Source organism: Lepidochelys kempii, chromosome 24 (genome assembly GCF_965140285.1).
Source record: "Lepidochelys kempii isolate rLepKem1 chromosome 24, rLepKem1.hap1, whole genome shotgun sequence".
NCBI lineage: Eukaryota > Metazoa > Chordata > Testudines > Cheloniidae > Lepidochelys > Lepidochelys kempii.
The window spans coordinates 9,679,264-9,694,710 of record NC_136403.1 but is presented as its reverse complement, the minus strand read 5'-3'; the positions used below and the strand labels follow the sequence as shown (position 1 = coordinate 9,694,710).

At 51.3% G+C, this 15,447-nt stretch overlaps 1 protein-coding gene across 2 annotated transcripts; it reads right to left on the bottom strand.

Moving 5' to 3' along the window:
• Positions 1-1,371: 1,371 nt before the first annotated feature.
• Positions 1,372-13,028, bottom strand: TSTD1 (thiosulfate sulfurtransferase like domain containing 1). 2 transcript variants are annotated; one of them, XM_073323073.2, is made up of 4 exons: positions 12,873-13,028; positions 5,290-5,412; positions 3,368-3,530; positions 1,372-2,723 (listed from the first exon to the last, which is right to left on the bottom strand). In XM_073323073.2, the coding sequence occupies exons 1-4, from the start codon at positions 12,982-12,984 to the stop codon at positions 2,669-2,671; spliced, it is 453 nt and encodes a 150-aa protein (XP_073179174.1). In that variant the 5' UTR covers positions 12,985-13,028; the 3' UTR covers positions 1,372-2,668. The 2 variants fall into 2 exon arrangements, with proteins under 2 accessions (XP_073179174.1, XP_078706614.1); XM_078850488.1 differs by lacking the exon at positions 12,873-13,028 and adding an exon at positions 10,874-10,966.
• Positions 13,029-15,447: the final 2,419 nt, after the last annotated feature.

The window sequence follows — 15,447 nt, the reverse complement described above, 5'->3', positions numbered from 1 at the left end:
TCAAAATAAGTTGCTCTTAAACTGAAATAAAAGCATCCACAGAGAGGTTTGCAGTGATTTAACTCAATCAGTTTCAGACAAAGCCTTAAGTTAAACCACTGCAGTTTTCTTCTGTAGACAAGACCTTAAACTGTAGCTTAAAAAGAACCAACTTCTCTGTGCTCTGGAGTTGACTGTTCCCCACGGCCCTCTGGAGCAGAGCCTCCGAGTTGCTGTGATCAGCTGCCAGGTGCCACCCGTTGGTTGCATTCCACTTCCCATGATTGCCAGGATGTGACAACACATGTGGATTATTCAGAACAACTCCAGGGGATGCTTATCATGCTCTAGACGAGGGTTTTTCAATGGATGTGTCACGACTGTCCTGGGAGGTCAGGAAAGGCCAGCAGTGAGGCATTGAAAATGTTACTACAGTCTAAACCAAAGAAAAGTCTTGCTCCCCTGATCCCCACACATCCTGGCCCTTCAAGATCAAGTATTCTCCACCCTCCCACACATCAGTTCTATATGCTAAGGGTAGGTCTATGCTTAAAACCCTACAGCAGTATCACTTCAGTGTAAATACTCATGACAGCACTGGAAGGGGTTCTCTCCACGCTGGATAATCCACCTCCCCGAGAGGTGGTAGCTCGGTCAACAGAAGAATTCTTCCATCCATCTAGCTCTGTCTGCACTGGGGGTTAGGCTGGCATAGCTACATCTCTCAGGGGTATGGATTATCTCTAGCGTGGAGAGAAACCCTCCCACCCTGCCAAAGAGACCTAGTTTTGCCAATGCATGTTCTGTATGCAGGCCAGCCCTAAGCATGGTCAGAAATGAGACATTTTTTATTGTTATTGGGGAGGTTGTGCGATTTTTTTAATGTGAAGAGGCTGAGAAACACAGCTCCGTACAAAGACTTTAAACATGTTTAATATAATATCAGACCTGGCTAACCCTGAACAATTTCCTTTGTTGTCTTGCTGCCATCACATATGTCCCAACCCCTTATCAGAGCCAGGTACTACAGCGGAGGAAAAGCCAGGGAGCTCTCTTTTCCAGGTGTGGCTGCAGAGAAAATCCCCCGTGCAGAGGTGGCTGAGGGGCACCCAGCATGCTATAGAAATAGCAGGCTACAGATGGAAGCGGCAGATGCAGGTGGAGAATGAAGTGGGGTAGCAAAATGACCATCACATCCTTGAGAGCTGAGGACTTACCCCATGGGAAGCATATGGATGGGGTCCCAGATTCCCAGGAGAGGTGGGGAAGATGGAGTGAATAGGGGGGTTCAGATATCTCCCCACCCCCAATAAAGTGCCTGAACCCCCCAGCTGCTATCAAGGGCAGGGGAGTGACTACATTTATACCAATAAAATAAAAACCAGCAGGATCTTATTAAAGGGAATAAGGCAAAAAGCCACATTTATTGTGAATGCAGAAAGAATCACAGTAAGCCGTGAGTTACAGCTATAACATTCCATTCAATTTCGTATTTATTCACACATTCATTCACACACACACACACACACACACACACACACACACAGACAGAGGTTCTGCAAGGTTCTTATCATAGTTACCAGCCTTAGAGTTGCTCATGCCAAGCCACTGGCCAGGTGGTCTGGACACAAGGGGAGAGCAGGGCTTTGTCAGATGCTCATCTGATGCTCCTGGAAGTTGGTTTGCAGAATCAGATCCCAAAGTTCTCAGTTTCTAGAGTCCATTTTTATAGGAATTTATTTATTCCTATTCATTCCTATGGGTATTGCTTCATCATAGAATATCAAGGTTGGAAGGGACCTCAGGAGGTCATCTAGTCCAACTCCCTGCTCAAAGCAGGACCGATCCCCAATTAAATCATCCCAGCCAGGGCTTTGTCAAGCCTTTGTCAATCAGCAGATGGCACATTCCTGACAGCTCCATGCTGCCAGATGTTATCTTGTTCTTGAGTTCTCCCATCCTTGAAGCTGTTGGGTGGATTCCAGTCTGCCCTCCGGGGGTCCTCTGGTTATTTCCACTTGACACCTTCTTCGGCCCATCGAAACTGGATTCTTAGGCTGACACCTCCCTGATCATTCATTTATTATCCACACCAAGCATCCATCCACATACATCCTCTATCTCTATTTTAATCACAATTGTTAAAAAAGCTAAATGAAAACAACAAAAGGGCGGGGAGTCTCTGTGTGCTGTTTCTGTTGTTAGTTGTTAGTTGTTACAAATTATCGCTTTGAGTCTCTCTGTGTGAGTAGTTGTTGTTACAAAGAATTGCTTTGAGAACAGACTCTGTCTTAGGATGTACTAACACAATTAGCAGCTTGCAAGTTTCACACAGAGAGGGAGAGAAACAGTAAAAATAAAAGACCAAAACCCAAGAGACCTCTTACTTAGTAATACCCTGGAATTTAAACTATGGGGAATCAAACTCATTTGTGATTTTAATACAGAACTTTAATATGCTCCAACATAACAAGTGGTCTGGAAAGTGAGACAGAAAGCAGAGTGGCAGCTTCTCAGACAGATGCCTTAGCCAAGAGCCCACCAGGACCCAGAGTGTTCCCATCCCAGCATCAGGTGTCAGCAGCAATGGGACGACGTTGCAGCAAGGAAGTGAAGGAAGAGTCCTCAGGGCAAAGCAGCTGCTAGGCGTGGAGGGACAGACACCAGCCCTCGGGGAGTCGTTCCCACTTCACTTCCCTTCCTTCTCAGACCATTCCTTGTAGCCGCCTGCATAGTTACGAGCCCTGCAGAGACAGGAGGTGACATGTGGCTTCAGAATAGGAGATGGGAGGGACTATCCACAGCTAGACGGACCCACTGCCTCTGGAGTGGAAGAGTCAGACCCAGCCCAGCTGTGACTGCCCAGGGGCCAGAAACCCAAGTGGGACCAGAACATCAGAGCGGGAGCTGTGCCCAGAACTTTGAGAAATAACCTGCCCCCAGCACAGGGTCATATGGATGAATTTGAAGGGTCCCTGAGGAACCAAGGTAGCTGTGGGAACATCCCCTATGGGGTTAGCTAGGAATTATTCTGTCCTCTCTCTCGGTAGCTAACCAAAACTTTGTCTCTCTGGCCCCGGTGAGAATCTGGAGTATCACCATCCCCTCCAGGGGGTTTACTCTGGAATACACCCGTATAAGCAAGATCGGTGCCGAGGGATATCTGAGCCCTCTCCTTCTCCACCAGACCCAACGATTTCTCCATTAATAATGCTATACGTGAGAGTTTAGGGGGTCACTCAGAAGGGCTGGAGTTGATAGGACCCAGGGCATTTTAAGCACCCTACAGCCCTTGCCTCCAAACCCACAGAGTCCGTGGTACGCTCACAATGTCCCGGAGGGTCTGGTGACCCATGATAGAAGAGCCCGGGGGGAGGGGCAGGCTCACTTGGCGTAGCCGAGGGTCATGGCAATCTCTGTGGCCTGAGCCCCTCTCCTGCCCATCTGGCAGTGGAAGATCAAGTTCTCGTCATCCATCCGTGGCTTGTCCACACCATACTTCATCTTAAACGTCTCAGGGTCCATCTTCAGGGCTTCCTCGACTTCTGCCACTGGGTGGGGAAAAGAGAGAGAGATGATTGCAATCAGCAGTGCTGGTGTATCACCCTGGGAAAGGGTGTGTCACATCCCCACTAGATGGGGATGTGACACTAGCTAGTCCGCTAGAGGATAAAAGCCTACTGCTGCTACTAGCTGATGGAGTGACTCCTTTAGCTCAAGTGGTAGAGGTCTGTATCTTGATGCTGAAGTTGCGGAGTTAACCCCTGCTGATGATGATTGTGGATGACTGCTCCATAAATACAGGCGATGATGCTCTTATGCAAGTCCCACATGCTTTACAAAGGGATACAAGCCATCACTTTTCGCACTTCTGAAATGCAGCACCCTCTGTGGTGGAACACAGCAACTGATCAAGACATGGAAACACTGCACGTCCATTTAGGACAGGAAGTGAAGTAGAAGCCTGCATCCGTTTAAAACCATCAAGGTAGTTTAAGGAAGGCGAGAACTCCCCGATGTGGAATTTGGCACAGGTTACATCCTGTTAGGAGTGCTAGTAATAATGTAGAATTCAGGCCTGTATTTCTACCTGAGATAGAATTTTAGGTTGTTTGCCCACTTAATTTTTGATACGTTTATATTCTTATTAATATGTGTAAACAAAGGACAAAGACACTATGCATGTTGCTTCTGCCTAGCTAGTTAGGTTTGTTAGTATAATGGGAACAGATAAGAACAGTTAAAGTGTTACTGGGTATAATGAAAGTATAATATACGAGCACACACATAAGACTGTCTCAACTTCTATCTTAAGCCAAGGTCAAACAACCAGTTGGGAGGGGCAAGAGGGAATTGGGTGAAAAAGGTATAAAACCCTAAAAGACCAAAATAATAAAATGCCTGTCCCTGACCGTAGCACAACCTCACTCCTTATCCCTCCCACTGAATACAAAAGAGGTGGGACAAAAACCCCAGACTCATGGCCCCCAGAACAGAACATGACCATAAACTGTAAGGGATGGGACCCAAAGCGTGCAGTTCAGGTATAATTCTGTCTGCTAAAGTGGAGAGAGAATGGGACACTGGGAAACAAGGCTCTGTAGTGTCAAAGTTATTGACATGCTGCCTTAAAACTAACCCCAATAAATATTGCATTGCCTGCACTTCTGGTCTGCTGCTTTCTGTCTGCATGACAAGAACCAGGGGAAGGGGTGAAGGGAAAGCCCTCTAACACACCCATCTCTTTGTGCACACATAGGATCTTTAATGATCCAGCTTTGGCCTCGTGTCACTTCCCCAGCACAGCACCCCTGGCACGCTGGAGAGCAGGGAGGAAAGAGCGCCCCCTGCTGAGTTACTAATTCCACTTTCTCCAGCGCTCTAGTGCTACGGATCAGGAACAATGGGCCTGAGTCCTTGCAGCTGACCTGGGGCTGGCTGGCTCAGCCCTCAGGCAGGCTAAGGAGCCCAGCTGAGCTGTGGCAGAATCACTTGATTGGCTGGCTCTTCCATTGGCTGCAAGGAGACTACGGATCTGCATTTAAACTCAGCGGCAGGTCACTGACTCCTCCATGCTTCTGCCCACAGCTGCGATCACTTCTGTGCCCACCTTGTTTCCAGTCCTGCTCGGTTCCTGACTCCAGCTTTGACCCTGGGCTCTGACTCCTGGTTCCTGACTCTGGCTCTGACTGCTAGGCCTGACCGCTCATGCTCCGGTCTGTGAAACTACGTTTTGCCCTCTGCAGTGGGGGGCAGTCCCTCTACATGCAATGGAAGCCCTGGCTGCTGGCACCCACAGCAACCCCTCACCTGGAATATTGACTGAGTTGGCGATATGGCCGTTCGCCACCTCCCCCGGCAACCGCACGTCGATAATCCGAGCCTTCCCGCCGGTGACCAGTGCTTTCATGTCCTTGTGGGAAATGACGTTTCCTTTGTGGAAAGCAGAAACCAGCAGTCATTTCCTCTGCTCCCTCGCAAGGCTCCTCCCCCAGCAACCAGGGCAAACCCCTCTGCTCCCCGCATCACAGGGAAGAAGAGTCAGCGGGTCATCCACAGGCTGCAGCAGACCAACCCCTCACATGATCTAGTCTTCTCCCCGTGTGAGATGATTCCTAGCTACACCAAGGTCCTGTACAATGCTCTCTGTGAGAAACTGCCCTTTATACTCCTTTACACCACCAGGGCCACTGCTGTATAAAAGGGCCTTTGTGTAAATCAGAATTGTGACAGATATGACAATCTCTTCGGCAAAGCTGGAATTACGTTAAACCCGACTGATTTAAGCTTAAGTATTTGGGGAGTCCAGGGTATTGAAAATGCCATTGTTTGTGTACTATTGTGGGATTGTATGGCACTTCTCTGGGAGGATAGCCTTGACTAATGCAATTTCTGGAAGATATTAGAAACTTAGGGGACCTTTTGTGACAATACATGGGAAGTGGATTTCGCAGGAAATACTTGGAGGCTTAGGGAAATGTAAATGACCCACCTCCATCTGTCCTTTAGAAGCTGGACTTTGAGCAGAGATCTGTTGTCTGGTGCATTACCTCTTCCAGGTCATTTCAAATAACTCAACTGGATAAAGGAGTGACTCTCAGTGTTCTCTTCTGAACAAAGAGCGTGATGAACTTGACACAGTAGAGAAACCCCTGGGTGGGGCTAGGAAGGGCTGCTCCTATCAGAGCCTACGTTGGAGGGGGTAATCTCTGATAAGTTTATTAGCAGGTCTGTAGGTTTTTTTAGTTGTTTTTTCATATGTTTTCTCTGCAATGCTTTTACCTTAATTAATAGGCTCGTGTAGAAAGAACTGCAGTGCCTAATTCATGGCAGTTCAGGGCCCCGGCACCTCCAGGCTTGGCAGTTCAGGGCCCCGGCACCTCCGGGGTTGCTGCATTAGTTACTAAAGTAAAAAAAAATTGCTCGAGCTCCAGCATCTAATTGCTTCAGCCCCGGCATCTCTTTCATTACAAATTAAGCACTAAAGAACCAGGCGGTAACTTACACTTGAAGCAAATACATTGTTATTAGTCTCTGAGGGAAAAGCCAGCAGGCCTGCTTGGACAGACTAACACAACACAGGGAAGGCAGGGAGCTACAGCAGCCTGGAGAGACCCCAGCCAGCAAGGAGGGAGACCTGTGTCTCCAGCGAAGAGAGATAACAAGATAACAACCAGGGGAGCTGGAAGTCAGAGCACGTGCCCTTGCTGAGCCAGTGAGGTGCAGGTGCCCTGAACCGTGACAAGATTCAGGCCCCTTGTCTTTAGTAGGAGTCACTCATGGGCAAAGTCCGGCCTCTGCAAGGCAATGGCAGAGTCGGTTTGTTCCTTTAACCATTGATTTTCTAGACACAGGATTCATTTGCTCCTGACATGATGGAGCAGGGTTCAGGCTGTGCAAGACACCGGGGGGATGGAGGGGGGAACGTGCCAAATTCTGCTCTTGTTCACACACTGTAAAGCTGGGTGCAACCCCTCTGACTGCTGCGGGCTATGTCCAAGGGCAGAGAGAGAGAGGTGCTAGAGATGGGCCTGGATACAGAGCATGGAGGTGAATTTTCCCCACAGCTGGCCCTGGGCCTGTAGACACGGCCTCGTCCAGCACTGAGGGTTATTACGGGGGGATCTCCCAGCATTGCTCCAGCACCTGCAGCTTTGTCTCAACAAGGGGGAAAGGTTTAAAAAAAGCAAGGTGGCAGCTCAGCCCATTTGAAACCCCACCCAGTGTGGATGCAGCTTACCACCTCCACAGTCACATCAGCAGGTCGTGCTGTAGTGTAGACCTTATCTAGCCAAGGGGCTCTGTCTACACACACGAGTTGTCCCAGTTTAATGATGTCAGTCCAGGCAAGGGAATAAGTCACCCCAGTATGAGGCACCCTCACACCAGTATAACTGCACCCGCAACTGGGATTGTGCCAATATGACTATCCGTAAAAATAAAAATCACACCCCCACTCCCGCATCACCTCACAGCAGTTATACCAGGACGTACACTGCATAGATAGGAAAAACACACTGTTTCCCCTACTGAGTTTAGCTCAACAGAAAACCCCATTTAGCACCAACGTAGACACAGTCTAAAGCCTTCAGCTCAGTTTGAATAGGTCAAGTTACAGCCTCAGCGTAACGCTCTGTATCTCAGGGGACGCCCTATACCCCCATGTTCATCTTTATAAAATGATTGTGTGGTATCCAATGCAAAGTTTGTTTGCAGAAGGCTTATGATGCACTGAGCATGGTTGTTACAGTGATGTTATAGTCATTGTTACAGTAATAAGAAAAGGAGTACTTGTGGCACCTTAGAGACTAACCAATTTATTAGAGCATAAGCTTTCGTGAGCTACAGCTCACTTAATCAGATGCATATCGTGGAAACTGCAGCAGACTTTATATATACACAGAGAATATGAAACAATACCTCCTCCCACCCCACTATTACCAGCAGGACAGTGGGGTGGGAGGAGGTATTGTTTCATATTCTCTGTGTATATATAAAGTCTGCTGCAGTTTCCACGATATGCATCTGATGAAGTGAGCTGTAGCTCACGAAAGCTCATGCTCAAATAAATTGGTTAGTCTCTAAGGTGCCACAAGTCCTCCTTTTCTTTTTGCGAATACAGACTAACACGGCTGTTACTCTGAAACCTGTTACAGTAATGTTATAGTGAGGTTATAATTTCATGTATATAGTTATGAGGCTGAAAATTTATCCTCATGGCTTAAAGCAAGCCCAGGCAAAAAGTCTCCAAGAACAGAAAGGCAGTTCACACCTCATCAGGGCATGTATGGGACAAACCCAGCCCAGCCTCACAGGAACAAAGGATGTTGGCCTAAGCAACAACAAAAGGATCTATTAGACTCTCCAGTGAGTCACCCCTCCTTCCTTTGGTCAGTTTGGGACTGCAATGAGGTAATGCTCACCTGACTCTGGTGCTGGGGGAAGCAAAGCCAAGAGGGAAGAAAGAACGTGATAAAAGGGAGACACGCTTGCCATGCTCTCTCTCTTCAACCTACAGACATCACACCAAGCAACTGAAGCACTGATCAAAGGGGAGAGCCTGGCTGAAGAGCAACCAGCCAGCCTGTGGTGAGAAGCATCTAAGTTTGTAAGGGCCCTGAAAGTGTTAAGATCATCTTAGAATGCGTTTTGCTTTTATTTAATCTGACCAAATCTGAGTTGTTGTTCTTTGATTTATAATCACTTAAAATTTATCTTTGTAGTTAATAAATCTGTTTGTTTATTTTATCTGAAGCAGTGCGTTTGGTTTACAGCATGTCAGAGACTCCCCTTGGGATAACAAGCCTAGTACATATCAATTTCTTTATTAAATTGACAAACTCATATAAGCTTGCAGCATCAGTAGGCATAACTGGACACTGCAAAACGGAGGTTTCTGGGGTTGTGTCTGGGACCACAGATATTGGCTATTGTCATTCAGCTGCACAATCCAAGGAGCAGCTTGCATGCCAGAGGCTGTGCATGAACAGCCCAGGAGTAGGGGTTCTCACAGCAGAGCAGGGTAAGGCTGGCTCCCAGAGTCAAGGATTGGAGTGACCTAGCAGATCACCGATCCAGATAACACCAGAGGGGATCGTCACACTCAGCTTTAACCCAACCAGTTCAGCATGTGCTACAGGTCAATTGCTTTGGCCTGATTAGACTGTTAGACGAGTTAGTTCGACTGAGCCAGGTAACTCGATCCAACATCCCACTTTTAAATCCTGATCTGGACACAGCCATAGGAGGATATGCCACTGAAAGCAGCCCTGCAGTCACACCCTATGCACAGTTGTGATAAGCTTTGTACAAAATGCCGTGCAAGGTCTCATTTGAAAACTGATAACTTGCTGGTTAATGACATGGTGAAATGTGTGTGGCAACACTGTCATGAAATCCCCGCAAGGAGATTATTAGCACACCTCCAAAACTATCCAGCCCTGCCTAGGCAACAGTTGTTGAACAGATCTGTCCTCAGAGGAATGAGTGTTTACATAGAAGTAATAAACAGGGTCCTTGAGACAGCCATGGGGGAACAGGCAGGAGACAAAGCAAATTTAAACCTCAGCAAACGAGTAGAAAGGGCACAGAGTCTCCTTCGCCCCCAAACTCCCGGTCGATTGCCACCTTTACTGTTTGAATAAACTTTGCTTGGAGGAGTAATCATCAGAAGATTGATGGGACTATAAAAGAAAGGGACAGAGAACTCCAAGTTCTCTCTCTCTTTCCACTAAGACAAAGGCACCAGCACCTTCTGGCCTGGGGGAGAGATCCTGACCAAGGAAAGGATCGGTCACCATCTGGCTGGAAGACTGGGGGTGAGAAAGACCATCTTAACAAAGCTTTGAACCAAAACTTAATCTAGTAAGCTTTAGAGGGACAAGGTGGGTGTGGTATTGGACCAACAAGACCTGAAGAAGAGCCCTGCGTAAGCTTGGAAGCTTGTCTCTCTCACCAACAGAAGTTGGTCCAATGAAAGCTGTTACCTCCCCCACCTTGTCTTTCTACTATCCAGGGACCGACCCAGCTCCAACACTGCTGCATACACCAATGGAAGATGAAGTTTTCACTTTTATTTGCTTGTAGCCACATCCAGCTTTATCGCTTGTCCTTGAATTCACTTAAAATCCCATCTTCTTTTGTGACCAAACTGGTTTTATTTTTTAATCTCAACCAACCCAGTTGGTTTAGTTTAAACTGAACTGTTCGACAAGTCCAGTGAAAGTAGCAAACTGTTGAATATTGACTGTACAGGAACAACGCAGCATTAATATCTGAGCTGTCCAGGAGAGGTCTTTGCAGTGCTGAAGACAGAATTTTTGGGGAAAATTCAGGACTAGGAGTCTACTGACGTACTAAACCAAGGCTGATGGAAGCCAGAGTGTGACGGGTGCGTTGCTGGCAGGCTGTTGGATCAGGGCTGCAACTATAAACACACTCAAGGTGTGACTTGTAGGCTGGCTGGGAGCAGCCCAGGCTGGGAGCTACAACAGCAAAGCATGGTGAGGCAACCCCAGGTTGCACAGTAGGTGGGTGACACAACCCCTGGCTGGTCTGGATTGCATCCTGGGATCATAGGGACATTAGGGGCAAAACTGCATCTACACTGGTGTTAGACAGTGTTTCAAATTGAGCTTGTTACCCAAGGCAGCCAGCCCCATTTATAAAAGTGCCTTTTCCCCTCGTCTGGACAGGTGTACCCTCACAGGTATTTTACAACTGGGTTATGAAGCCTGGCTTTGCACAGGATTAGATGAGGTGACCGTCTACACTCGTGCCACCCCTCCCACCCCCCAATGGCCATGGCAACGCACTTCTCCTTATCCCTGGAAAGCACCCAAGGAATGTTATTGTTTCATTTAAAAAGCCAAACTCAGAGCTAATTACTACTTACAGCAGAAAACAGCAATTCCTAGCCATGGGTGATACAGGCGACCGCTCAGTGCCTCTGATTCTCCACGGTCATTACTTACTGGCGGGATCTCCCAGCTGGAACATACAGCACACGTGTGTGTGTGGGTCCCAAGTTAATGAGCCCGCTCCAGCCATGTGCCTGCCATGAGTGCACTCAGCAGCAGAGCCTTGCAACTGGACCCAAACCTGATGGAACCTGACTACCAGTGTCAGGTTTGGGTCTGAAAACAATCTGACCCCCTGGGGCTCAGGTCAGGCAGTCTCTGATCATCTCCTCCCACCTGTGGGGTGGGCACGGTGGTGCCTGCCAGCCCCACTCCTGCCAGCCTCTGCCACTTGGCTGTGCTGCGTGTGTGCCGACAAGTCACAGCGTCTCACTCCGCCACACCCACAGCGCAGCAAGGCCCTGGGGGCCGGCAGCAGCAGGGGACACAGCCACGTCTGTGCTAAAGCCACAGGCAGGAGACCGGAGACAGATCACAGGCATGGGAAGCAGGAAGTCCGCACCAGACCAACCTGCAAGGACGAGGTGGTCATGGCGCTGGCAGAGGTTTGGGGAGAAGCATCAGGTTCAGGTTAGGTGGAGTCTGAAAATGACTCAGGATAGGTTCAGGTCAGCTGAGCTTTGAAGCTATGCCCTTACCGGGGCTAGGATCTGAAGGGGTGATGTTAGCACATTAACTATCAAGTTCTAGAAGTCTGGAAGGCAGCGTGCTGGCTTTAACACGTGTTAGGCTGATTGCATTAAAGTTTAGGAGGGAGGCTAGGGTTCACCTCAACCAGCTAACACGTGTTGAAACTACAGCTTGCATTGTCTACACTAACATGCGTTAGCTGGCCAATATATCCTAACTAACACTTTCTTTCCTAGCAAAGACAAGGCCTAACTTGGCTAGTTTCACACACACACTGCTCTGTCTAGAAAAGACGTTTTAAATGTGTTAGTGAATGCCATGTTTGTCGACTCTAGTCTAGACAACACCAGTGTTGCATTAAAAAAAGAGCAGGAAATTTACACTCAAAATGTAATTAAAGGGTGTACAAAGCTTCATTTTTACAGAAGAGTTTAAAAAAAAGTTTGTCTATGAAAGTGGGGAGGAAAGAGTGTGTTTGGGGAGAGCAGAGAATACGAACAAAGGGCTAGCTTCTGAGAGAGCCCCACATCAGAGAGCCCCAGGCTTCAGACACCCACCTGAGAAGTTTAAATCCCTTCTCCCCCTCAGGTGGAGGGGGGACTTGAACCGCGGGTCTCCCACATCCCAGGTGGGTACTCTAACCGCCAGGTCAAAAGTCATGAGGGAGGTCATTCTCCTCCTTCTCCAGGAGCTCACCTAGAGGGGCCCGATCCGGCACACATGATCTCAGCACACTTATGGGATTGGGCCCTGCAGGTGAGTTAGGTGGAAGAACCCCCTTGTGCATCACTGGGGGGCGGAGGCGTCCGGACACCTAGCGTGGGGCTGCGGCGCACGTGCCTAAAGGCAGAAATTTAGGCACCTAGGGAACATTTACTGCACAAATTTCTGTGCTAAGGAAGTCTAGGCAGAGACCTCTGAGTGGGGGCTCTGTGACCCAGCCTGGCCTGACTGAGATTTAGGCTCCTGAAATGGCAGTTTGGTGCCTAAGTACGTCGGTGAATCTAGCCCCACAGCCGTAGGGAATGAAAAAGGCCCTGAGCTCAGGGGGATGCAACGGATGGAAATTTACAGATTCTCCTCGCCCACAAAGCCTCGTGCTGGCCCCCTGCAAATAACACAACCGACCCCGGGTGAGCGGCTGAGCAGGAGCCTGCAAGGTCGTTACAGACGGTCCTGTCCAGCCCATCCGGGGGGTGGGGGTGGGGGTGAACCAAGGGGCGGGGGTCCCAGCCCCCCACCCAGCCAGGATCGTGCACACGCGATTCCCTGCCCACGCTGCTATGGGGCAGCTGCCTCCAGGGCTCTGCCCCCCTCTGGCGGCCAATGGGGGGGCTCCGTTACCTCTGTCCATGCCGCCCGGCGCCGGGGTGCTGCTGACTCGTGCCAGCCGCAGGGACCTGCCCGCCTGTCCTAGGAGCGTCTGCAGCCGACACACGGACCGGCTCAGCGGCATTGCTCCATTCACCGGGCGGGGCGGGGCGGCAGGCACCGTCCACAAACTCCTCTGCCACCCCGGCAGCGTTGGTGGCTGGCCAGGTTCGGTGCCCCGCCAGGGACAAACCACCCCCCAGAGGGGACCCGATCCTGCTCCCCCCACGGGACGGGAGCCCGTGGTCATTTTCCTGTTGGTTTGGCTGGCAGCCGGGCTGGCCCCCTCTGGGAGGCTCTCGGGTGCTGTGGCCAGGAAGAGACCAGAGTGCCGTGGGGCAGAGCCTAATAATGAGAAAACAGGGACTGATCCCCCCGCCCCGGGTTCTCCCCCAGCCGTGCAAGGCGGAATGATGGGCACCATCATTTACACGAGCATAAACCCAGTGTAACCTGCTGCAGTCCTGCTTCCAATGTGCTGAGCCAGGGAATGGGGACTCTGGCCCTGAGTCAAGGAGGACATCCTGATTGGGATTTTCAGCTGAGCCAAAGGGAGTTAGGCACTTAAGCCCCTTTGAATCGGGGCTGTTTACTGCCCAGGGGACGATTCGTTATTTAGATTGTAAATTTTTTGGTGCAGGGATTGTTTGCTGCCCTCTGGTAAGATGGTGATTGGCACTATGGGGGCCCGGATCTCGGTCAGGGTCTGCGTGGCGACCAGCACTACGGGGGCCCTGTTCTCAGGCGGGGTCTGCGTGGTGTGCGGTACTATGGGGGCCCGGATCTCAACCGGGGTCTGTGTGGTGACCGGCACAGCGGGGGCCCGGATCTTGGTCGGGGTCTGCGTGGCGCCTGGCACTACGGGGGCCCGGTTCTCGGTCAGGATCTGCATGGCACTCAGCACTACGGGGGCCCGGTTCTCGGTCGGGATCTGTGTGGCATCCGGCACTACGGGGGCCTGGTTCTTGGTTGGGGTCTGCGTGGCGCCTGGCACTACGGGGGCCCGGTTCTCAGTCAGGGTCTGCATGGCACTCAGCACTACGGGGGCCTGGTTCTCAGTCGGGGTCTGCGTGGCATCCGGCACTACGGGGGCCTGGTTCTTGGTTGGGGTCTGCGTGGCGCCTGGCACTACGGGGGCCCGGTTCTCAGTCGGGGTCTGCATGGCATCCGGCACTACGGGGGCCCGGTTCTTGGTTGGGGTCTGCGTGGCGTCCGGCACTATGGGGGCCCAAATCTTGGTCGGGGTCTGCGTGGTGTATAGCACTACGGGGGCCCGGTTCTCGGTTGGGGTCTGCGTGGCGTCCGGCACTACGGGGGCCCAGTTCTCGGTTGGGGTCTGCGTGGCGTCCGGCACTACGGGGGCCCGGTTCTCGGTTGGGGTCTGCGTGGCGTCCGGCACTACGGGGGCCCGGTTCTCGGTTGGGGTCTGCGTGGCGTCCGGCACTACGGGGCCCAGTTCTCGGTTGGGGTCTGTGTGGCATCCGGCACTACGGGGCCCGGTTCTCGGTTGGGGTCTGCGTGGCGTCCGGCACTACGGGGGCCCGGTTCTTGGTTGGGGTCTGCGTGGTGTCCGGCACTACGGGGAACTGGTTCTCGGTTGGGGTCAGATCTCCCCTAGGCTCTGCTGGAGTAATATTAATGAATGCTGAACAGTTAGACTTTAGAAAATCCCAGTTTGACCCACCCCTCGGCACCGTTACCGGGGGTGTAAAGTGAGTGACCCGGGCCGGGTGAGCACTCGGCCCTACCAGCCCCCCAGCCCCGCAGGGGAGGGGGAAGCGGTGTCAATCCCTCCCCGCGGGTGCTGTATCGTCCAAAGTCGCCTTCGCCGTCTACGTTTGCAGAAGGGGTTTGGAATTTTACCCCTGGCCCTGAGGGATCCTCCCCCTGGCCCTCCCAGGAGGCCCCGCCTGCGCGAGGCGGGAGAATGCCGAGGAGCAGGTTCCTCCCGTGCGCAGCCGGGCCATCGGGTCGGCGCCACCGGGGCTGGTCGGGCCCTGGCTCTGGCGGCCCGCGGGCTGCTCTGCCCACCCGCCGCGGGGTTTGCCCAAGTCTAAAGCAGCTGGGGCCCGGTATTACCCGAGCCGGGGGGAGCTTTGCACAGAAGAGCTTGGCCCGGGATACGAGCCAGCTCCTGCTAACCGCTTCCTGCATCGTTTTAACTGAGCCGCTGCCAGCATTAGCTAGATAAGGAGCGTGGGCTGGTCCTCGGCACTCCTGGATTCTAGTCCCAGCTTTGCTGCGTAACCGGGATAAAGCCATTTTCCTCTTTGTGCCTCAGTTTACCGTCTCACCCTTCATCTGTTTCGATTGACTTCTTTGGGAGCAGGGACTGTCTCTGTGCAGCGCCAAGTACCCGGGGTCCCCCTCTCTGCTGGAGTCCAGACCTGCTCATGTTATACAAATAATAATCCCTGGCTCTTATCAGTAGATCTCAAAGTGCTTTACAAAGGCTGTAAGTGTCCTTATCCCCATTTCACAGATGGGGAAACTGAGGCACAGAGCAGCACAGCGACTCACAGAAAGTCACCCAGGCAGGCAGTGGCAG

What these genes read in the sequence shown, in the direction of transcription:
- TSTD1 (XM_073323073.2), bottom strand. Translation starts at nt 12,984, where the DNA reads ATGCCGCTGAGCCGGTCCGTGTGTCGGCTGCAGACGCTCCTAGGACAG. An exon ending in GCCGGGCGGCATGGACAGAG is followed by an intron (nt 5,413 to 12,872) that starts GTAACGGAGCCC and finishes CTTTCCACAAAG; the next exon opens with GAAACGTCATTTCCCACAAG. An exon ending in ATGACCCTCGGCTACGCCAA is followed by an intron (nt 2,724 to 3,367) that starts GTGAGCCTGCCC and finishes CTGTCTCTGCAG; the next exon opens with GGCTCGTAACTATGCAGGCG.